General features: G+C 33.8%; 2 protein-coding genes and 1 pseudogene across 2 annotated transcripts; all 3 read left to right on the top strand.

Annotated features, from left to right (window-relative positions):
- LOC147514635 (U5 spliceosomal RNA) lies at positions 1-103 on the top strand (annotated as a pseudogene).
- A 2,303-nt stretch (positions 104-2,406) lies between these two features.
- On the top strand, positions 2,407-2,802 carry LOC147514636 (pentatricopeptide repeat-containing protein At5g48910-like). Its single transcript, XM_086592642.1, has one exon. The coding sequence runs from the start codon at positions 2,407-2,409 to the stop codon at positions 2,800-2,802; it is 396 nt and encodes a 131-aa protein (XP_086448768.1).
- Positions 2,803-5,778: 2,976 nt separating this feature from the next.
- On the top strand, positions 5,779-7,778 carry LOC147514637 (uncharacterized). Its single transcript, XM_086592643.1, has 5 exons — positions 5,779-5,844; positions 6,321-6,494; positions 6,779-6,833; positions 7,262-7,428; positions 7,584-7,778. Exons 1-5 carry the CDS (start codon positions 5,779-5,781, stop codon positions 7,776-7,778), a joined length of 657 nt encoding a protein of 218 aa, XP_086448769.1.
- The last annotated feature ends 15,483 nt before the right edge of the window (positions 7,779-23,261 follow it).

Genomic DNA, 23,261 nt, shown 5'->3' on the forward strand with positions numbered 1-23,261 from the left:
AGTTGCCCGATGAGCATAGAGCGAACTATTCTTTCACCTTTTACTAAAGAATACCATGAAGCAGAATACTTCTATTTTTGAAGGGATTTACTTTCGGAATCCCACCAACTCAAGCTAAAATGTTGCTAAGGGAGGATAGGTAATGATTACATTTACTCACTTCTTTTTGAAGGTCAACAAACGAAACAATGCTATGATACGAATAACTTCTCCAAAGGTGACAAATAACTTATATTTTTTTCGATATTGAAAAAATATTATAAACTAAAAATTAAAAGACTTAATAGTGACAAACTTTCATAAATAAAAAGCGTTAAACCTTGGCCATAAAAAATAATAATATGTGATTAATATACTAAAATTTTGGTATTAAAGTACTAATCTTCATGGTTTTCTTTTCTTTATTATGGAACTCTCCATGTCCTTTATTCCTCTAATTTTTTCTTTGTTGTGTTTATCATCAACCAAATAATCTAGCATAATATTTTTGATGATGTCGAGTTGATTCTGCTTCTCTTCAACTTCTATTCTTTTCTTCATAAGTTATTTGAAATTGAAGTCTTCAATTTCCATATCACGTTCATCCTTTATAAACTGTATTGCGTTAGAAGCTGCTTATATGTACTGGATATTCTGTGACGTGCTTCAATTCTTCCAAACTAAACTTTAAAAAGTTAGTGATATATAACATATGAAAAATCATATTAAAGAAAAAAACTTTACTCTATTTGTTGTTTGATATTCATTGATTTCTCGATGAGTTATATTATTTCTTGTTGTTCTTTGAAGAATTTTCGCTTGATTTTCTACTCCTTGAAGTTGTAGTCAACAACTTCGAATTCATTAACTTTTTGTGTAAATTCAATTGCCCGTCTTGCTGCATTGTTTTCAGTCTGTTTAATGAATTTTGATGGTCATCCTTTAAAACTTATGATTTCAGACGCACCTTCCACACCAACTACATCATTTCTCACCCCGACGCTTGCATTGTACATTTTGTTATGTATTGAACTTTCGTAAACAGGTTGATCCAGATTTAGCTTTTTAATTATTTATTCCAGCATAGGTTTGAATGACACTTCAATCCTTCCTAAATATTGCTATGTTCTCATCTCTATAGTGATCCTTTTATGTGTTTTTGTATAAGATAGCCAAGAAAAAATGTTATGTTCACATTGTAGTAAGTAGAAGATTATTTTTTTAATCGAATATTTTATTTTTCATGTTTGAGGTTGGTTATTTCAACATACCACTTGATTTCACATCCAAATCTCTTAAATTAAATACAGATGTGGATATGGACTGTGCTGTTGGAAACGAAAGTGAAGCTTTTGTATTTGGTTTGTAATTATAACACAGATATGAACTTATTTTTGTCGTTTCTCATATATGAAATTATAACACAGATATGAAATTATTTCTATATAAATAAAATTACCACATGCATCCTACTAAAAATAGTTTGCACTACTTAAGAGCATATCCACTATTATGATGGGAGAATCTCTATTATAAATAAAAGAAATACAAATTCTTCACTCTTTAATCAGCAATATGATTTTTCTGCATGTACATGGATAGACACATTGAAGACAATGTCAAGGTTGTGGAAATGGATTTTGGGCAATGTAGAGGGAGTACAAAGAGCAGGAATGGCTATTTAACCAAAGATCATGTTGAAAGGGCAGATCAAAGATATTTACCACATTATTATGCAGAACTAAAGCAAAACTGTCTCTGCCACATGTTATTAGCAAAGATGAGCCCTAATGCTTGCAATAGACATTTTGATGATTACTCAGTGAGTACAGAACAGAGTAGTTCCTGTCACAACTTAAGTGTGTCAAAACCTAATCCAAGTTTATTAAGTATCTTTCAGTTTTGGTCAAAACTATTGTAATAAGGATGCTTTTTAGCTTATTTGGAAAATAAACATTGTTTTGATATTGAAATTATATATCTAAAGCTACATGTTGTTCTGTACTCATGTAAAATATCAGAAGAAACCTTAATCCCACAAAATTTAAATTTGATTTCCTACCCTGTGTTTTACTCTTCCATCTACATCCAAAAAATTTAATATGGATATGTTATCTTTCCTTGGCATTGTTATCGGCACATTGCGGTGAAAGTGTTCCACCAAGTCATTGTGCTGGAATTGTCGTGAGCCTTGCCACATGGGGCGCCTTCTCTACCACCTTGTGACCTCAGTGTTTGCAACAACTGCTATAAGACTGGCCATATAGGTGTTTACTTCACAAATGATAAGGCATACAACAATTGCAGGAAGACTGGCCACCTGGGTCGTGACTGTCCGAATGAGACATGTTGCTAGGTAGTGCCCAAAATGTGAATATGCCCAAAATCTAGATATTAATTTACTTGGTGTTTTTTTTTGACGTAGTAATGGTAGATCTTCTTGGTCGTGGTGGACACTTGGAAGAAGCCTTAAACCTTGCAGTGACGATGCCTATTGAGGCGTGTGTGGAGCACTCTTTGGTGCTTGTCGGATCCATGGAAATCTTGATTAGAGAAAAAGGAGTTAGAAAGAATCCTGGCTGCAGCTTGATGGAAGCAGAGGATGGGATTATATATGATTTATTTGCTGGTGACATTACGCACCCAAAGTCAAAAGAGATCAAGGAAGCACTGGAGGATCTTTTACAGACATCGTTTGGACTATTTACTACGACTGTTGGAATCCCCATTAAGATTGTAAAGAAACTCAGAGTGTGTGAGGATTTCCACACTGTGATGTGTGGTGCGTCTCTGATTATGAGGAGAGAGATTGTTGAGGGATAACATGAGGTTTCACCATTTAATCTAGACATCTAAAAATGTTCTCGATCGCTTAATTATTTTCAAGACTACTAATGGTGTGTTTTTTTTAAAGATCATCCGGTATTTGGCATTAGAATACTGAAGGAGGAACTCACTATCTTATTAATATTTGGAAGACACTGTCCAGTATTTACATTGTTGAATGTTTAGTGCATCCACTTATTTACAATTACTCACTTCTTTTAGAAGGTTAACAAACGAAATAATGCTATGATACGAATACCTGCTCCAAAGGTGACAAATGACTTATATTTTTTTCGATATAGAACACAATATAACTTGAAGTAGTCGAATTTGAAAAGCAAGTGTGCTAATATTATAAATTTAAACTAAAAATTAACGGACTCAATAGTTACAAACTTTCATAAATAAGAAGCGTTAAACCTCGGATATAAAAAAAATACTATGTGACCAACATAATAAAGTTTTGGTATTAAAGTACTAATCCTCATGGTTTTCTTTTATTTATTATGGAACTCTACATGCCGTTCATTTCTTTAATTTTTTCTTCGAGATAATATATTTTTTCTTTGTTATGTTTATCATCAACCAAACAATCTAGCATAATATTTTTGAGGATATCGAGTTGATTCTATTTCTCTTTAATTTCTATTCTTTTCTTCATAAGTTCTTTGAAATTGAAGTCTTCAATTTCCATATCACGTTCATCCTTTATAAAGCGTATTATGTGAAAAGTCTTTGAATCCTCTGCTTTTTAAATGTAATATGTTGGGCTTCCATCAATTTCTTTAACTATGACGTCTTCTTTGTTAAAGAATAAGTCTTTTGGTAGCTTTAATGTCACAGTGCTTTTGAATCGTCCGCTCTCTAATTACGTGGTTGTAATTTGGATCTTGTTGAATGTTAAGTCCCGCTTCTAGAATTTCCTTTAGCATTTTTTTTTTTTTTTACATAAGCTGTAATTTTCATACGCCATTATATGCTGCGATATACATAATAAAATGAAATCAATAAATAATTGTAAATAATAGAGAAGTTGAAGAAAATAGGCTACCCGGTTTTGGATATGTGTAGTTAAATTGCTTTTTTAGGTTAATAGATTATGTTTTACTAAGTGATTGGAAGTTCACTTTTCAGAGGTTTTAGTTTTGTATATCTATTGAATTTTGATATTTTGGAACAGTGATGTTCTCCTTTTTTGCAGCCTCCACTCTATTAGGAGCATGGATTATGACACATGTCGGGTATTTTGAAATTTGGTTTTTGAGTTTTATAGTGTGGGCACGTGCAAAACGTGTGAAGGGTAATTGTTGCATTTTGAAAAGGCATAACACCAGACACACTACAATAAACGGTCAAACTTGGTAAATGAATCGTTAACTAATGATAGGGTTATCTAAAGCTAAGAAACATAAAACCTTGGGTCCAATGCAAATACCCATATTATTGGGACGACCTAAAGCCATAGTTCATGATTCCGAACGAAACTCCGGAATTCCACCCGGAATTTTGGTTTTTCAAAAAATCGGAATTCCGAATATAGAGTCGAAATTTCTGAAATTTCGAAATAATTTGAAATTCCGAATGTGATAGGGTCGAATTTGGATTTATTGGAATTTCGAAATCCCGAACTATGCCTAAAGCTAAATCACCTTATTTTAAATTAGATATATATTTTTTTAATTAGGTAGAAGCTATTTGGTTTAGAAACCCATAAGTATACTATTACTGTTGGGCCTGGGCCGAACAAATTGCGGGTCTTGTATCTCAAATTCAATTCAAATTTGAATTGCGACCTCTTTTTCCCACGCAGCTTCGAAGGGTCAGATTTGTAGTGGCTGGGGACTTACAGTAATGTGACTCTTGTTAAACTTTCTCACTTATTTTTTGCTTGTTTAATTTTGGAGGGAAATCCTGGACTAAGAAATGTTCATGGGTTGCCAATGGAGTAAAAAAAAAAAGAAGTCAGTCGGGCAAAAGAATATATTGTGAAACAACTGAAGGTAGAGATGAGTCAATCAGTCGAGATGGGAGCTATACATGCTGGAGATTTTCTGGTGAGATTAAGAGATTTTCTCCAGTTTATTCTGTAGTTATTAGTTTGTATTATACCTGTTTTTATGCTTTGCTTTCTATTGTAATATGGAAATTTAAGTTTGTAATGACAGTCTTTAGAACTAATCCCACTTCATCTCCAGAGGCGTTTCTGTTCCTATTTTGGCATGGCAAATCAATATGTTAAAGCTGCTCAAGAAGCAGTTCAGAAATCAGAGGAGCTTGATATAAGGTAGCACTGGTTTTTCTTATTTTATTTTATTTATAACTGGTAAATAGAATATATTAATAAGAGAATCAGGATCACAAAAGTAGGCGGAATAAATAGTAATCATCCAATCACAACATATTAGGCGTTTCTACACTTGTCTACATTCTCGTAGAAATTCGAGACAAATAGTAATCATCCAATCACAACATATTAGGTTCACATGTGATGTTCGTCTGGAATAAATCTATTACACCTTGCAGGTTTCATTTATCTGCTTATTTGCCTCGTTTTATTGAACTGTTCTTGGTGTGGTTTTTAACCAATGTTTTGCCTCAAATGTAAAGTCGACTGCTTTTCTTTTATTGTTTACAGGAGGAGCACTATATCAGTGGCGGCAGCTGTTATTTACATTATATCTCAGTTGTCTGATGAAAGGAAGCTTCTCAAAGGTTAACCTTATTTTACAAAAAATATTGAAGTCGGAATCTATTTAAAGAGAAGAGATATCTAATAACAAATACACATTTCTCAGGATTGTACATAGCATTGACTTGCACACATGTTTTGTCTTAGAATCTTTGATAAACAAAACTTTAAATCTCCCTCGTCTCTCTGCAGATATCTCGTTGGTAACCGGAGTAGCGGAAGGCACAATCGTGAATTGCACAAATACCTATATCCATATGTATCAAGGCTGATACCTAGTTGGTATGCCAAGGAGGAAGACCTCAAGAATCTCAGTAGTCCTTGAAAGAAACAACCAAGCGATAAAGACAGTAATGAGAATAATGTCATGGTAAACGGCATCCATATTAGCTCAGTGTCCATCCTTTTGTGTTATCATTTTCTTGGAAATTGTATCCCTTAGTAGAAAATCATAAGGTCAGGCACTGATTATTTCTGGAAAACATAAAGTTTATAAATAGAAAAAGTAATTAAGAAAATCAGGTGTAAGAGCTCTCTATATGAGCACTGTAGATATGTCACCTCTTTGAGATATCTACAAAAACAGTCAAGTCTCTTTTCTTGTCCTTTTATATAAAATCTCTTTGTAGTCTTGATTATGTAATCCTACCTACTTGCTAGGTCAAGTAAGTGGTTTATTTACAGAGTAGAAAAGACTCTTAAGTATTTATTTTATCTTATATTAGCACAGGGGACATGTTGTTCTCTCATCTTGCCATTTTATTCAAGGGCTGATGGTTTCTTATTGTTATTGTGGTATTAGGATCTAATTGTTTTGAAACTGCAGGTGGTTTTCATAGGAGGCCAAACAGAGCCTGGCACTACAAAATCTGATGAGGGGGAGCGACATACCTATTCTGTCATAGATTGTGAGCCAACACGTGAAGCTATTTTGCCTTATGTTCTTTACCTACAGAAGATCTTGCGCAGGAGGCCTTTACTCATAAAGAATCTCGAAAATGTTATGCGATGATTCTTGCAGTCATTGGAGCTTTTTGAAGAGAATGAAAGAAAGAAGCTTGCTATTTTCACAGCCCTTTTACTTTTGCACTCTGAGTAAAATTTCTCATTCTATTCTTCTTTCTTAATCCTGCATTGCCCTCGATTATATATTTGGGATGAACTCATTGTCATTGTCTTCTTTATGGTTTTTAAAACTTCTTCAGTTCTTCTAATTATCATTTAGATGAAATTTCACTTGTATTATACCAATGTGGACATTAACAAATTTTTGTTTATACTCAGGCTAATTACATATATGTTGATGGTGATGGGACTGTTCCAGTGGAATCAAAGAAAGGTATGCTATATTCTTTTCCAAGTAAACCTTCTTAGATGACATCTACATGTTTTAATGAAAAATGAATTATTTGCTACGTTTAGGTGGATATAATTGTCTTCTTTCATAAATGATAATATGTCAGTTAGCGGCTTGAACATTATAAATGATAATATAGTTTTCTCGAAAGTTAGTTTCCCTTATTGCAAAAAGCAGATGGGCTTAATGCAAAGTGGCTAGAGTCGAGTCCATGGGGATCACCGAGGGATAATCTGCGATAGACATGTATTTCGGATACTTCAAAGATCGGCTTAGGGCTGGTGATCCAGATCCTTTCTATGACCCAGTAAACGATTATGTAATCTTACCAACCACCTTTGAAATGGTTAAGCGCCAAGAAGGCAGCACATAGATAATTTCACTGAAAGAAGATTGGGAACTCATCTCAGAAGACCAAGATGACTTGGGTGATCTGACTGAGAAGAAGCCTTCGTTGAACTCAATATCAGTTTCTCATATGTGCAACGATCGTTCATCTCAGGAAAAGGCATGTGCTACCATCGTTCTTCACCCACAGAATGAGGGAAAGCAACATGTTGAACTTAGAGCAGTGAGTGTATATGCCTAAAATGATGAAATTAGGGAATAGCCAATGAGATGAAAATTAATAAGTTTATGGAGTAAATTATTCATGTGATGTCGTAATGGTATTGTATATAGTGAGTTTTAATTGTGCTTTATGTTGCGTTATGTCTATTTCTATTTAGCAAGGAAGGCCTGACTGGGTTGGTCAAATACAATGAGAAGAAAATATTTGAGATCAAACTCAAGGAATTGAAATCTGCATTGACCACCCAGATAGCAGAGGAGACTGAAATATCTGAAGTCATTGACATATGGAAGAACGTGTTAAGGACGCTTAAGTCTGCCTCGATGTTGAGGTTTATACGATTCTATGGGATGTAATTATGGATGCCGCTCGCTGGTGAGGGAAAAATCAGCGATAAAAATGCCAATGCTACATTGCGCCAGGTTTGTGCTTTACCATTTCATTAGTTTTTAGTTGCACCATTTTATTGATTTCTAAATTTTAGTTGGTGTAAATAAAAGAAAAGAAAAAATCTTTAGGTTTGTAACTGATTCAAGTATGTCCTTAAATACGATGATATTATGTCTCTCCTACCTTAAACACTTTAAACTTTTAAAGGTCATGGATGTAGGCAGAGGTACCATATTACCGGAGATGTTTGCAATTTCTTATATTTGCTTTTCTATCTGTTGCAATGACCTTGCTATGAGCCAGCTAACTGGTGAAATTCCGAGGCTAATATATTGGAATGACGTGTTACAATACCTGTAAGCATTTTTGCTACTCAAATTTGCCTTACTCAGAATGGGCATTATGCGTAATCTGACTTCTTAAGTTCTTGTTGTTTGTATAGGGGCCTGCGTGGTAATTTATTGAAAACCATGAATGTTAGCTGTTTGCCATGAATGCAAGTTAAAGTTGACGCACTTGCCATATTTCTATGAGGACTGCTGATCAGCTCTTGATGAGAAAACAATACATTGGATCCAAGTAGAAGAAAATGGAGAAATTCTAAAAAGGAAATCTAGAATAGCTTTGAAAGCCAGAGGATGCAAGCAATGTATTGATGGATAAGGTACTTCTAACTTTGTACGTGGAAAAGCTGAACCAACAAAGTCGTGGCAACAAAGATAGGTAGAATTATTAAAAAACCTCAAATAAAAAAGATAGATGTTTGGTCCTGGGTATTGTAAGTCCAAACTGTTCATCTATGTTCAGTTCAGTACATGTGCCACAACCAATTTCGCTACTTTCAGACCCAGGTGCATTCTAGGGCACCCTCTGCTTCCTTGACCAAAAGGCAGAAATTGGAAGTCATGTCCCTTGTACTCTATATCACTACCGATAAACCTTTCTGGGATGAACTTCTCTGCATCGTCCCACACGCTTGGATCACGTCCTATTGCCCATGTGTTTATAATGATTCGAGACTTTTGAGGTATGTGTAACCGTTAACTGTACAGTCCTCAAATGTTACAAAATGGAAAGAGAAAGCTGTCTTTCCATTGTGCAGTTTTGGGAGGAATATCTTCTTCTACACCATCACCATCTACTTGTTCATCTACACCTACCAATACCAATAACACCACTATTACTACTGCAACGACTTCTGCAGAAAATTTGAGGTGTCTAAGATGTTATTCAGCCAACACCAAGTTTTGCTACTACAACAACTACAATCTCACTCAGCCACGCCACTTTTGTAAGACATGTAGGAGATACTGGACTAAAGGTGGTGCACTCCATAATGTTCCAATTGGTGGATGAGGGCCACATGATTGGATCCCACCATAATTGTGTTCTGTGTGTGTGTGTTGTGTTTGTATCTAATAATGTGGACATTGTGCAGGTACCTGTTAATGCTAAAAAACGCAATCAAGGGAAATGTTGTGGTGGCTGTCACTAATTTGTATGATGGCTTCTTTTTTCGTCACCATGAATGCAAGTTAGGATCCAAGCAGAAGAAAATGGCGAAATTCTAAAAAGGAAATCTAGAATAGCTTAGAAAGCTAGAAGATGAAACATAGGCAATGTACTGATGGATAAGGTAATTCTAACTAACCCCTTTTCTTTCTTTTTTCACTGTTAGAGTATTCTCCGATTTGATTTATCATTTTTTTTTTGTTTTTTCATTTATTCCAACTATTAAATATTTGAAATCGTAATAGTATTTACATAAATAAGTTTGAAATTGTAATAGCATTCACATAATGAAGAAAAACCAAATTAACTCGTAAAGGACATGTAAAAACAGAATTATTAAGAAAATTCAAATGTCAACTTATTTTCTCCATTGTTCATTGAAGAAAGTCATACATATTTAAAAACAATCTAATATCTTCCAACTGAATTGTTGGTCGTTATTCGAATAACATATTGGCTACTTAATCATCTTTGCATCAAACTAAATTGTCGGCATCTATTCCAAATCATTGTTCTGCATATTGAATGAAAAGTTTTTCAAAGTAAGTTATTTTGTAATTTAAAAGTTACATCAAATTGTTTAAATAATATTTTGAACACAATACCTTTGATTCTGGAGTTTTCCGATTATTTTTGGTTGGAGAGACCTCATCTGTAGGATTCTTGTTTTTATTTTTCTTTTTATTTGCTCCATTATCCTGTATTTTTGGCATGTACAAATTTAAATATGAAAATATTTGACCAATGATTGTAAAGGAAGTTAGTTTAAAAGATAAATACCTGCTCGATGATTTGAATGTTTGTTGTGTCAGTTTCTTCTATGCTTTCCTTATCCATTTTTTCTTCCAAGATATTGTTTACACTGAATGTTAGATAGATTTCATGCATACTGTACTCGTTTATCACAACTTTGAAGATGTATGTCTTTCCAGTGTTTTTCTCTAATTCTTCTCTAATTTCATCCCAACTATTGCCCTGGATTGTAGAAATAAAAATGCATTAATATAAATTTCTAAAAAAAATTTACTTGGTATCAATAAAAAATTGTACATATACTTGCCTTTAAACTCATCTTTTTAATTTTGTCAAATGGTTGCTGCACTATGTCTTCTGCTTTATTTCCAAAAACAACAAATGCGGTTTGATTTGTTTCATCTTGCACAAAAAGTTTAAGATAGTACCTGTGTATAAAGAGAACATAACTGATCAGATTAGTAACATATAAACGTAATTTGATTTTAAAATTTCAATTTGTTTACCTCTCAGATAGTTTATTGTAAGTAGTTTTACAATCCTTGCAGTATGGCTCATCCCCGTTTTCCACATGTTTGACAGTACAGAATTGGCAAGATTTGTAATTCCAACGATTTCCAAAAAGCTTTATAAATTTTGCTTTGCAAGTAAATGACTTATGCTACAAATAAAATGATTTATGTATCAGTATAAAAAACATAAAATACTATTTTTTTTTAAATCTCTTCCAGAATCTTTATTTCAGACTAACCTGGTTGCATCTATTTCTGCCTAATTGAATTAGGTCAGATATGGTTACCCTGTCTTTACTAAGTAGTTCAGAAATTGTAGTAGGTTCACCCTCTTTGTCTACCTCAAACTGTACTTTAAAGTTACCGGTATCAAAGTTGCATCAAAACAGTTGGTTTGCATAAATATTACTAAAAGAAGTAAGAAAAAAACAACTTATTATCTATTCGAGCTATTGGTATATGAATATACAGGCCATTTTAAAAGCATTTAACTTCATAAGCAATAACTCATAACTTCAGGTTCTAAACCTTAATTTCTCTTTTCAAACTCAAACTATATATGCATGATGATGAGAAAAAATTAGTACGGTAATATAGTATGCATTCATAAATCTTAAGTCAGCTTTTTATACTATTTTACTTTTTTTTTCATCTCATTTGATTGAGGTATATCCAAATTCAAGTATATTTGAGTTGCAGATGTGACTGTTGCTTTAAAAAGCCCTACGAACACATATATAAAGAAATAATAAGATTAGATAATAGTTAGTAATAAATCATTTAAATAGATCAAATTGGATATAAAAATATTTGCATACTTCCGATTCTTTTCATATATAGTGATGATAAAATAACAATGACAATTACATCCGAATTCTTTAGGTTTGCAAATCTTTTGGAGTCTTCACCCCATAAAGCAATCCTGATTTCATAGTTCCTGTAAAAATAATTAGTAATTAGAATTCTTAGTCACTGCAAAAAATTAAAGTAATTATGTTTAAAAATTATTTTTTAAATTAAAAAACATTGTGTGTTACCTTTCATTCATTAGTGTGACTTCCCTGAAACCATAGGGGCTTTGTGCTGAAACTTTTGTCAAAAGTCCGATAAAATCTGGATTTTTCAAATTAATATTAGTACAGAATTTTTTTTTTGGAAAATAACATTATTCAATCAAGAACATACCAACTGTGTTGAATGCATTGACGTAGTCTTCTTTTTTTTTGCATGAATTCTTCAAAATCAACAAATGAAAACTTGTATTGTCCTAATTTTTTCCATCTTCCTTTGAAACAGATTACAACCGTGTATCTTTTTTAAAGGAAATGGTGAAGTTGGCCCTCATCGGCTCATATTGAAATTTTGTCTGCCTTAACCTCAAAATTTTCAAAACAATAAATTTCTCCTTGTTATTTTATTATTTTTTCAAAGGAGTTTTGGATTTCCTTGTCGATTTTTAGCGTGAATTTGATTTTCCTGTAATGACACGGTTTTAATACAAATATGTTAGAAAATATAGGGGGAAAAACATGCTATTAATTGAATATTTATGGATAAAATTTAAGAGAGATAGTAAACTGTTTATGTTCAAGAATGACAATAAATTGCAAACAATAATATATTGAAAACATATCATGACTTGACTCTAATAGTAAAATTAGATCAAATAACTTTTACCTTTTCATCAATCAATATCATCTCAATTCCAAAAACTTTTTCTTTATACCTTGCTATCCACATTCTGCTTACTCATGTTATTATTTTGCAAGATGGTGAGTAAAGGTTAAGCTCGTCCAAAGTCTTGCACTTCCTCGCCATATCGTCTAATCTCTATAGCATAAAAAGGGCTTCTACATTAGTCCTTTCATCCATGTGTTTTTTCAAATATAGCTCAGGTTATTGAGATGTATACATGGATATATATATGTATCATTATTTAGTCACGTTATACCAATAAATAATCATAGATCCGATTAGATAATATACTCATATTCTTATATACCTTGGCCAAATAACAAAGTGGTGAAACCCAAAATTGAGCATATTAAACAAATATAACATAGCCGAAACAAATATGAAAAGTATAACAAAAAATATATTATCAACTACATACCGTTAACACGACCAATTTAACTCAAAGTACTTTAAAGTGCCAAGTTACCAGCCAAGAAAAAATTAACATAGTCAATGCTCCCACATAGATAGAACGGTAAAGTATTATTCGTACCAAATAGTGGCTAATCATGCAAAAATTCAGAAACTACATAGCTGATCTACACTAGCTACATAATGGTGGTTAATCATATTGTTTTTGTTTATCATTTAGTCTTAAATCTCCACAACCAATATACATCAGATGCTTCCATTCTTAGGCTGTCGTCTTATAAAGTGTAAATACTTAAACCAAACTTAGTGAAAAATATAAAGCCACCAATGACACACACACACACACACACCAATTAACATTATGTGCATTGTGTGGACAGATATATTTAAAGATTCTACATATTTTAATATAATAAACAATAACAACATAAAAAATGTCAGTGGAAAATAAACAGTAGAACCTTACTTGAAAGGTGCTACACAAAACAATAAATATTCTTCAATAATGTTTAACTTCAACCAAAATTTTCTAGCATAGTAAACACACAAAATTCTTTCACAGGTGGAGTGATTAACTGTAATTGATGCTTGCATTACGCTTGAAGAATATACTAACATGTACATCCATTACCCTTGCATACTGGAGTGATTAACTTAGAAATAATTAGAACTATTGTGCAAGAATCTTTACATGTACATCGACAAACAATCATATATGCAGATTTGAGACGATCATGTCGAAAGGGTAAACTTGCTTGTACAGAGCTGACTGTTGTACATGCATAATTAATATTGGCTCTTGAGACACATTTGTGTAACAAATCAGATGTTTCAAAGTGGAAAAAATGAACCTAATATTTAAAGCTAACAATCTGATAAACCATGAAGGCATGAACCTATTGTTAATCAACACTATTTGATAATATATGGTGTCTTTGAAATAAATAAATAAACAAAAAAGCCCTCCATATTTGAAACCAAATCCAAGTACAATGATGACTTCTACATATTTGAAACCAAATCCAAGTAAAACATTAAATGGTGTATTATTATGGTAAGCAAAGTGTGTATCTCATCCATGACTACTAAAGCACGTATCATTCATAGAGTTATGTGTGTTAATAACAAAGCAATAAAAAGGATAGTTGAATAGGAAATTTCTATCTAAGATAAGATCTTATAAGTGATGTATTATTTTCAATTACTTGTATATGTGAGATTGGCCAGTAGAGTAAATAAAATAACACAAATAGAACAGGGAAAAACTTATTTTAAAACAACAAATATGTAAAACCAAACACCATCGATAACACACAAATATATACCTTTATCATAAATCATAAATCATAAATCATAAATCAGTTACAGGATCAAAAGAACCCATTATCATACCTTTTGCAATATTCTGCTAACGTGCTCGCCTCTTCTGCAACTCGATATCTAAACAAAATAAAGGAACCAAAATCAATAATTATGAAAATAATTTATGATGACTTTGCACTTTCACTGGTATCAATCCACCGTCATCCACTTTTACTGATTCTAGAATGTAACTAATTGCTTAGACAATCAAATTTTGGAAAAATATAAACAATCATTATAAGATATACGAACTTAGTGTTGCTAAATAAACTTGTAAGTACTGCTACTATTTGAAATTCAAGCATTCAATCGAGCAGGATTTACATGAAATAGGACTGATAAGACGCAAGAATAATTGGGGTCATGGCAAACACAAAAAAGGCAAAACAATATTTGTAGGGTACTTTTGAATAGTTCAGAATTTACCTTTGAATTTGTAGGGTAGGCTCCTTTTTTTTTAGTGCTTTATGTTATATAATCGTGATGGATTTATATAGGTTTAGTATTAAGTTGATTTGTTGAACCGATTGAGTAGAAAAACAGATAAACATTAATATTAATAGAGTCCTACTAAAAACAACATTAACAGTAATAGAGTCCTATTAAAATTGTAAGATTTAGTTAGATGATAAGATTTAGTTAGAGATTCTGTTGGTTATAAGCCGTATTCATACTTAAGTTGTAAGCAGTAATAGAGTCCTATTAAAATTGTAAGATTTAGTTAGAGATTAGTTTCAACTTAGTTTAACCATATATGTAGCGGCCAAAATGAAAATTATTTATATTTGATTTATAATATTTCAACATGTAAACATATAGAATCCTACATTGTCAGAAAGTAATAAATTAATTTCCAACTTGAGAGCTTCTATGACGGTGAGAACTGAGGACAAAGGGATATTTAAACCAAATTTGGAGTCTAACACACACATCTATTCCTCTATGACAGTCAGAACGATACATTAGTCATAGCAGTCAAGCAAAGATATCTCAAGAAAATCAGACAGCCTGTTATGAATTATGATTGGGCTGTGCCATCCACCTTAAGAAACGCCGAAAGAGTGGTCTTTCTTACCAAGTATTACGGTCTGCAAATTAGATAGTTTGTCAATAACAACAACTAACCAAAAAAGGGAAATAGAAGTAAAGAGATTCAGTATGGGAGCAAGTACTCACCATATGCAAGCGCAGATAGGGATATGATTTGGATATCTAGAGTATAGCAACTAAGGAAAAAGTAACATGTTTATAGCGAAAAACTATTTGGCATATCAACAATCACAGTAATAATCTACAAAAAATAAATATTTGAAGTGTAAGTACCTGAGAACAAAAGGGTGCAATTCGCTACCTATAGTGTGTGTGGATCGAGGCAAGATGATAACAAACGTGCTCAATGTCACTGCAATGACAATAGCAGTAACGGAGAACCTTACAGGTCCAAGCACTCTGACTGAACATTGCAGGAAGCACCCCTTCGACAGTACCAAAGACAACATTCCAACAACTGCGCAAAGTGTCACCAAGAGTTGCTTCGGATACAATAAGGGTTACATTAACATATGATAGAGCTGGGAATGCTAACGTGTGATGGAGAGTGAGTGGACTAAATAGGGTATGGGGTGAAATAAAGTTCTTTACAACCTGTTTTGTTAATTTCTCAACTACTTCTTTCTCCATATCAAGAATTTTACATGTCTCTACTTTCAATGGAGCAAGACATGGGCGGACTTCAACGGGTTCTCTGGCTAAGAAATATAAATTCACATTTTTCAAGTGGAACTGAGTAATTGGGTCTAACTGAAGTTGATTCATTGGTGAATCCAATTTCAGTTTCCATTGGTCTCTAAGTGTGGATACATAAGGAGATTTGTCTCGGGAGCAAGTGATGTTGATCCGTCGTGGGTCCTTGAGCTTCGACATACCTGGTGGAGCAGAGGCATTCGAATTGGCTGCAAAGTTTTGGGTGTAGTAACTAAGTGAATGGCAGGGAGCTTGAACTGCATGGCTATTGCGATGGCTATTGCTTGAACTGCATTGTTATTTGACTCTACTTTTTCTTCATGTTGATTGCAGTCTTGAGGCAAATTTACTTTGATGTGTCCCCAGAATTGGACAAGATTATCTTTGAGCCACTCGAGTTCCTAAAGTTTTCTATCAAAACCCACTTAAATAATGCATCTAACGGTCTGGTCCTACCAGCAACACCTCATCATTCAAATTTGATCATCCCTTCCTCCAATTTCAAAAGTCAAGCACGAAGTTGTATACGATCTTAACCATCACACCACCGGAGGTGGGCTTAGGACTTGACAGTTCTCAGAATTGATTCAGGAAGATCCTCACATGGATCTGGACCAAGAGCAACAATAATATCTGACATCTTCGCCATAAGTCTGATTTCCGAGGTCCATTTTAAGAAGAATCAACCCGCGAAGCGGTTTGGATTATTTTAAATTATTCTTTGATAGCAAGCGGTTTGGTGGCGGTGACAAGAACAATGTAATGGTGATGGAAGTCGCGGAATTAGGGAGGAAACAGAGCTTCAAAGTGTGATTGATAAGTTGGTATCGAGGTTTGAGGAATAAAAAGGGAAGGTTAAATTTTGGCTCGGGTCATTGATATCCCTTGGGCTTATTCGACTCACATGTTATACCCTCCGTTTGGGTGCTCGATATGCTTGTCCTGATATGAATACGTGAAACTAAGATTAGTGCGTGTTCGTAATTTAAGCCGCGAGTTTGTGGACAATGCTACCAAGATTGATTCCACTGGGGCACTGGGGAGTACAAAGTGGTGTCATTTGCTATCAATTTGATTTGGATTGCTTTCGGATGTGAAGTGTTTGCTCTTGGCTCTAGTAAATGTGATTTGGATAAATACACCTTTCAAGCAAATAATAAAATGCCCTCTTAATTATATGTCCATTTCCGTTAAAGGCATGTTTTATTTCATTTTGAGTGGGTTGTATACCATGTACGGTGGAGTAGTGTTATATGTGGTATCTTTAGACAGTGTTGAGGAGAAGTTTTACTTGTCAAAACTCCTACTCTATATCTGCCGAGCGACTTTGTTACATGAAATAGTTGGTTGCGTATCTGTTGTTGTACCAAACTACGGACGCATATGTTATGAATGGGAAGTTTGAGTTTTGGAAGACCTTTGCATAGGAGAATGGTGCAAGCAATATGGTAACGAATTTCATGGAGACTGGTTTCAAATGCGTGTTAACTCTATGTGTACTATGTGTTTGATGTCCAGTTGTAGAAATTGAGATAGTTGTAGCTTGATCCAAGGACCAATTACATCATGCGACCTTATATAGATAGCCTTGTTCCGAACATATTTGGTGATCCAGATTTTTGGTGAGCAATGAGAATGTAAAGAAGATGTGCTTCCCGGTGTTTTTTCAATGTTGCTTGCAAATCTTGATATAAAGAGGCAATTCTAGTTTCCCTTCAAATTATCTGGTCATCAAGTCAGTACATTTGGGGAAAAAAAAATTCAAGCTATGGCACCGTTCTAGGATGCACCTTAGATTTTCTTAGCTCTTGCTTCTGGTTGCTTCATGTGTGTTTAACACTATGATTTTTCCTTTAGGTGTACAGTTCCATATCTACGAATACCTATTCCAAAGTTGACAAATAACTTATATTTTTTGAATTAGTCGAATTGGAAAAGTGAGCGTGCTAATATTATAAATTTAAACTAAAAATTAAAGGACTTAATAGTGACAAACTTTCATAAATAAGAAGCGTTAAACCTCGGCCATTAAAAAAATTATATGTGATCAACATACTAAAATTTTGGTATCAAAATACTAATCCTTATGGTTTTCTTTTCTTTATTATGGAACTCTCCATGTCCTTCATTCATTTAATTTTTTCTTCGAGAGAATATATTTTATCTTTGTTGTGTTTATCATCAACGAAACAATCTAGCATAATATTTTTGAGGATGTCGAGTTGATTCTGTTTCTCTTCAACTTCTATTCTTTTCTTCATAAGTTCTTTGAAATTGAAGTCTTCAATTTCCATATCACGTTCATCCTTTATAAATTGTATTGCGTTAAAAGCTGCGGAATCCTCTGCTTTTGGAATAGAATATGTTGGGCTTCCATCAATTTCTCTAACTATGACGTCTTCACTGTTAAAGAATAAGTCTTTTGGTACCTTTAATGTCACAGTGCTTTTGAATCGTCCGCTCTCTAATTCAATGTTGTAGACCGGTTCTTGTTGAATGTTAAGTCCTTCTTCTAGAATTTCCTTTAACATTTTTTTTTTACATAAGCTGTAATTTTCATACGCCATTATCTGCAATATACATAATAAAATGAAGTCAATAAATAATTGTAAATAATGGTGAAGAGGAAGAAAATAGGCTACCTGGTTTTTCGATATGTGCAGTTAAATTGTTTTTTTTTTAGGTTAATAGATTATGTATTACTAAGTGATTGGAAGTTCACTTTTCCTAGTTTTTTAGTTTTGTATATCTCTTAAATTTTGATATAAGTATGAAGGAGAAAGGCTTCAGTGTGTCTCAAAAGTTTTAATCAATGAGTTTGGACCATAAATAGGAGATGAAAGTAATGACCGAAGAAACAATGAGTTTGGACCATAAACCTCACCACATGACTATGTAAATTTGCAAAATAATAGTCATAGTACATACGCATTGCCCCCGTTTTCACCAGGGAATGGATGAAAAAGTTTATTTTCCTTTTATTGGTGGACGGTGGACAAAGTACATTTTGGCAAATTAACGCGTGGAGCTAAGGCGCTAAGCTGAAGCAAGAAATATGTTTGGGACTAAATCTGATGCAAATGTAGAGAAAAATAAATATTTCATTAAGTTATGATGAACTATAGATAATTCAAATCGAAAAAAACAAAAACATAAATCTGATGTATCTAACACTGTGCTAATCCTCATCCAATATAGAATTCAATTTGGAAAACAACTAAAAAATAAATTTGATTGATCTAACACTACGCTAATCCTCATCCAATTCTGATGAATTATTTGGGATGCTTAGGTAGTCCATTTCCCAATTTGGTCCTCCTATAAGCAATGCTTCATTTATTGACTTCAAATAGGCATTTTCTTTTCTCAAGTTTTCAATATATTGATGAAGTTGTTTTTCTCTATGAGTTGCTTCATGTAGCTCTTCACGTTTAGTAATGACTTCTTTGTGGTTGACATCTAAAACCTCAAATTTGTATATCTGCTGTAGAAAGCGGATAGCGTTTCCTGCAGCCGCATTTTCTGAGTCCACTTTTTTAGTTTGATACGTCCCTGGAAATGATTGGCTTATAGGATATTTTGGATTTTTGAAGATTTCTCTCATTATCGGCAAATCTATTATGACATCTGCAGCGTATTGGTTGTTTTGAATCTTTGATATGTAAACTGGTTCTCCCTCAATTTTTTCCTTGATGAGAATTTCCTTCAACGCTGTCTTGAGTGAAATACTATATTTGGTTTCATACTCCATGAGCTGCATTTTAAAAATTACATTAGTTAATGATTTGGAATGTGATAGTAACGACAACAAAATGTTTTATAGTTTGAACGGGAACAATTACAAATTGTCAACCAATTGGTGACGAAGTTTTTTGGTTTAATGAAGAAGGTAACATTAATAGCCCTAGTAATTTGTCAACACATTTGACATTTTCAAAGCTCAAGGCAAGCGATTTTTAATACTTGATTTTTAGACTTAATAGGTTTTGTTGCCTCCTAAATCTGCTTTCGTATTGTAGAAAATTGGATTGGAAGCTTCAATCTCCTGAGCTGAGACAAATCCTTCAAGATACTTCTTGAGGAGAGACCGGTTATTGTCGATCGACTTATTTGTTTTGAAAATACTTCTGTTAATGGCATCTTTACTTCACTCTTCACTTTCTTTATCCCATTTTTCAGTATATTAATTTTCATATGGTTTCTGACCTCTCCTTTTGAGATTGTGTCAAGAATGAGACCCTTCTTATGAATGAGAAAAATTAAAATTTACTACAGTAATCCTGGCTCCACTAAATTACTTTTAGTTACTGAATAAATCCTACATTGACATAGTTTCCCAGTTTGTGTTCAATTAAGCAAAATTTACTAAGATGATTTATGTCCTATTAGGCATCCAACTATAGAAGCATCTCACCCTAAGTTTGCCTAATGCATTTATCTGACACAACAAACACAACAACAGTCTATCGTAGCGAAATAGCTTTAAGACAAATTCTATACATCCAAAACAATGACAATAGCAGCAAAACATATAAATTTGTACAAAGCATTAAGCAAGAAACAGACTCAATCATTGATAAGCGAAGTAAACTACACATCCAAGATACATTAAGCTACGCAGTATTGCAGTCTACCTAAAGTTTCATAACCAAAATTCTGTCAAATAAATAGTGACATAACGGTATGGGCACAGTTAAGAAGTGAGGTTGCATTTTTGCGAAGCTGTATTTATCTTAAGGTTTTTGTTTCATAGAAGTCTTTAGTCATGAAAGGTTCAGTGGATACTATGGAGTTGGTGCATGCACCATATCCAACTTCCTTTTGTCCTTTCCTTTTCTGGTTATGATTTCGGTTGTTTTAGGGAAAATAACGTATTATATGGTGAAATTTCACCCTGGATTCTCTCACTTTGTTTACGCTGTTCTTATTATGTTTAGCTGTGTTGCTGTTGCAGAGAGCTGCATGATGGTTATTGCAACCTTGGTTCTTAACTACATGATGGGAATAGTAACTGGAGTTGGATGCAAAGTTCATATGAATCTTTTGATGAATTGCGATCCATAATCGCATCTGAGCATCTTGATCCAGTTTTGTCTTCAACACTACTAAATGATATTTTCCTCACTTAGCATGCTCCGTTTAAGGTACACAACTTTTAGCTTAACAGTTTATTTGTATAAATTTGCATTTGTATCCTAGGTTTCAGTTTATGTGCATGTTTTTTTTTACCTTAACTAACAACAATAACTCTAGTAATACTTGAACACAAACTAATAGAAGGCAATAACATATATTTTTGATGTTGAATTCATTGATTAAAGAAATCATGTTTATTAATACTAATAAATAAAATTGAAGTATATGTAAAAAGAAAATTTTGTTTACCTTAACCGTTTGTGTTACTCTTTCTGTAGCCTTAATTCAATATCTTCTATTCTATGCAATGAAAAATTTTAGAGGAATTCAATTAGATATGTAATATTTGATTCAACACAGAAAAAATATTTGAGAACCAAAAGTTTACCTGTGTTTTTTATATGCGTTGGGAGTGGGGAGATATGATCGTATGTTTTGTATATGTATAGGTTGGTGGAAAGATAAGAAAAGGTTTTCTTATTTCATTAGAATTCCAGTATTAGTATGACTCTAATTTTGAACATATCTATAATTTTTTTTTTGTTTGACAATTAGAAGTTAAAGCATGGTGGGACTGTTCCTTGTAGTTATCTATACTGATCGTAGAATTCACCATATGCAAGCGCAGATAGGGATATGATTTGGATATCTAGAGTATAGCAACTAAGGAAAAAGTAACATGTTTATAGCGAAAAACTATTTGGCATATCAACAATCACAGTAATAATCTACAAAAAATAAATATTTGAAGTGTAAGTACCTGAGAACAAAAGGGTGCAATTCGCTTACTTATAGTGTGTGTGGACTGAGGCAGTACGATAACAAACGTGCTCAATGTCACTGCAATGACAATAGCAGTAACGGAGAACCTTACAGGTCCAAGCACTCGGTGAACATAGCAGGAAACACCCTTCGACAAGCATCCGTAGACGACATTCCAACAACTGCGCAAAGTGTCACCAAGAGTTGCTTCGGATACAATAAGGATTACAGTAACATATGATAGAGCTGGGAATGCTAACGTGTGATGGAGAGTGAGTGGACTAAATAGGGTATGGGGTGAAATAAAGTTCTTTACAACTTGTTTTGTTAATTTCTCAACTACTTCTTTCTCCATATCAAGAATTTTACATGTCTCTACTTTCAATGGAGCAAGACATGGGCGGACTTCAACGGGTTCTCTGGCTAAGAAATATAAATTCACATTTTTCAAGTGGAACTGAGTAATTGGGTCTAACTGAAGTTGATTCATTGGTGAATCCAATTTCAGTTTCCATTGGTCTCTAAGTGTGGATACATAAGGAGATTTGTCTCGGGAGCAAGTGATGTTGATCTGTCAGTCCTTGAGCTTCCTGACATACCTGGTGGAGCAGAGGCATTCGAATTGGCTACAAAGTTTTGGGTGTAGTAACTAAGTGAATGGCAGGGAGCTTGAACTGCATGGCTATTGCGATGGCTATTGCTTGAACTGCATTGTTATTTGACTCTACTTTTTCTTCATGCTGATTGCAGTCTTGAGGCAGATTTACTTTGATGTGTCCCCGAATTGGACAAGATATTATCTTTGAGCCACTTTCGAGTTCCTAAAGTTTTCTATCAAAACCCACTTAAATAATGCATCTAACGGTGCGGTCCTACCCAAACACCTCATCATTCAAATTTGATCATCCCTTCCTCCAATTTCAAAAGTCAAGCCACGAAGTTGTATAACGATCTTAACCATCACACCACGGAGGTGGGCTTAGGACTTGACAGTTCTCGAATTGATTCGGGGAAGATCCTCACATGGATCTGGACCAAGAGCAACAATAATATTTGACATCTTCGCCATAAGTCTGATTTCGAGGTCCATTTGTAAGAAGAATCAACCCTTGAAGCGGTTTGGATTATTTTAAATTATTCTTTGATAGCAAGCAGTTTGGTGGCGGTGTGATAACAATGTAATGGTGATGGAAGTGCGGGATTAGGGAGAGGAAACGAGCTTTCGCGGTGTGATTGATAAGTTGGTATCGAGGTGTGAGGAATAAAAAGGAATGTTAAATTTTGGCTCTTGGTCGTTGATATCCCTTGGGCTTATTCCTAACTCACATGTTATACCCTCCGTTTGGGTGCTTTCGATATGCTTGTCCCGATATGAATACGTGAAACTAAGATTAGTGCATGTTAAGTAATTTAAGCCGCGAAGTTTGTGGACAATGCTACCAAGATTGATTCCATCTGGGGCACCGGGGGGGAGTACAAAGTGGTGTCATTTGCTATCAATTTATTTGGATTGCTTTCGGATGTGAAGTGTTTGCTCTTGGCTCTAGTAAATGTATTTGGATA

Source organism: Coptis chinensis, chromosome 2 (assembly GCF_015680905.1).
Source record: "Coptis chinensis isolate HL-2020 chromosome 2, ASM1568090v1, whole genome shotgun sequence".
NCBI lineage: Eukaryota > Viridiplantae > Streptophyta > Magnoliopsida > Ranunculales > Ranunculaceae > Coptis > Coptis chinensis.

Excerpts from the sequence above, each read along its gene's own strand:
- LOC147514636 (XM_086592642.1), top strand. The coding sequence starts at position 2,407 with ATGGTAGATCTTCTTGGTCGTGGTGGACACTTGGAAGAAGCCTTAAAC.
- LOC147514637 (XM_086592643.1), top strand. The coding sequence starts at position 5,779 with ATGCCAAGGAGGAAGACCTCAAGAATCTCAGTAGTCCTTGAAAGAAAC. Across the intron at positions 6,834-7,261 it reads TCCAGTGGAATCAAAGAAAG|AAGACCAAGATGACTTGGGT; the intron begins GTATGCTATATT and ends AACTCATCTCAG. Across the intron at positions 7,429-7,583 it reads TTGAACTTAGAGCAGTGAGT|GAAGGCCTGACTGGGTTGGT; the intron begins GTATATGCCTAA and ends CTATTTAGCAAG.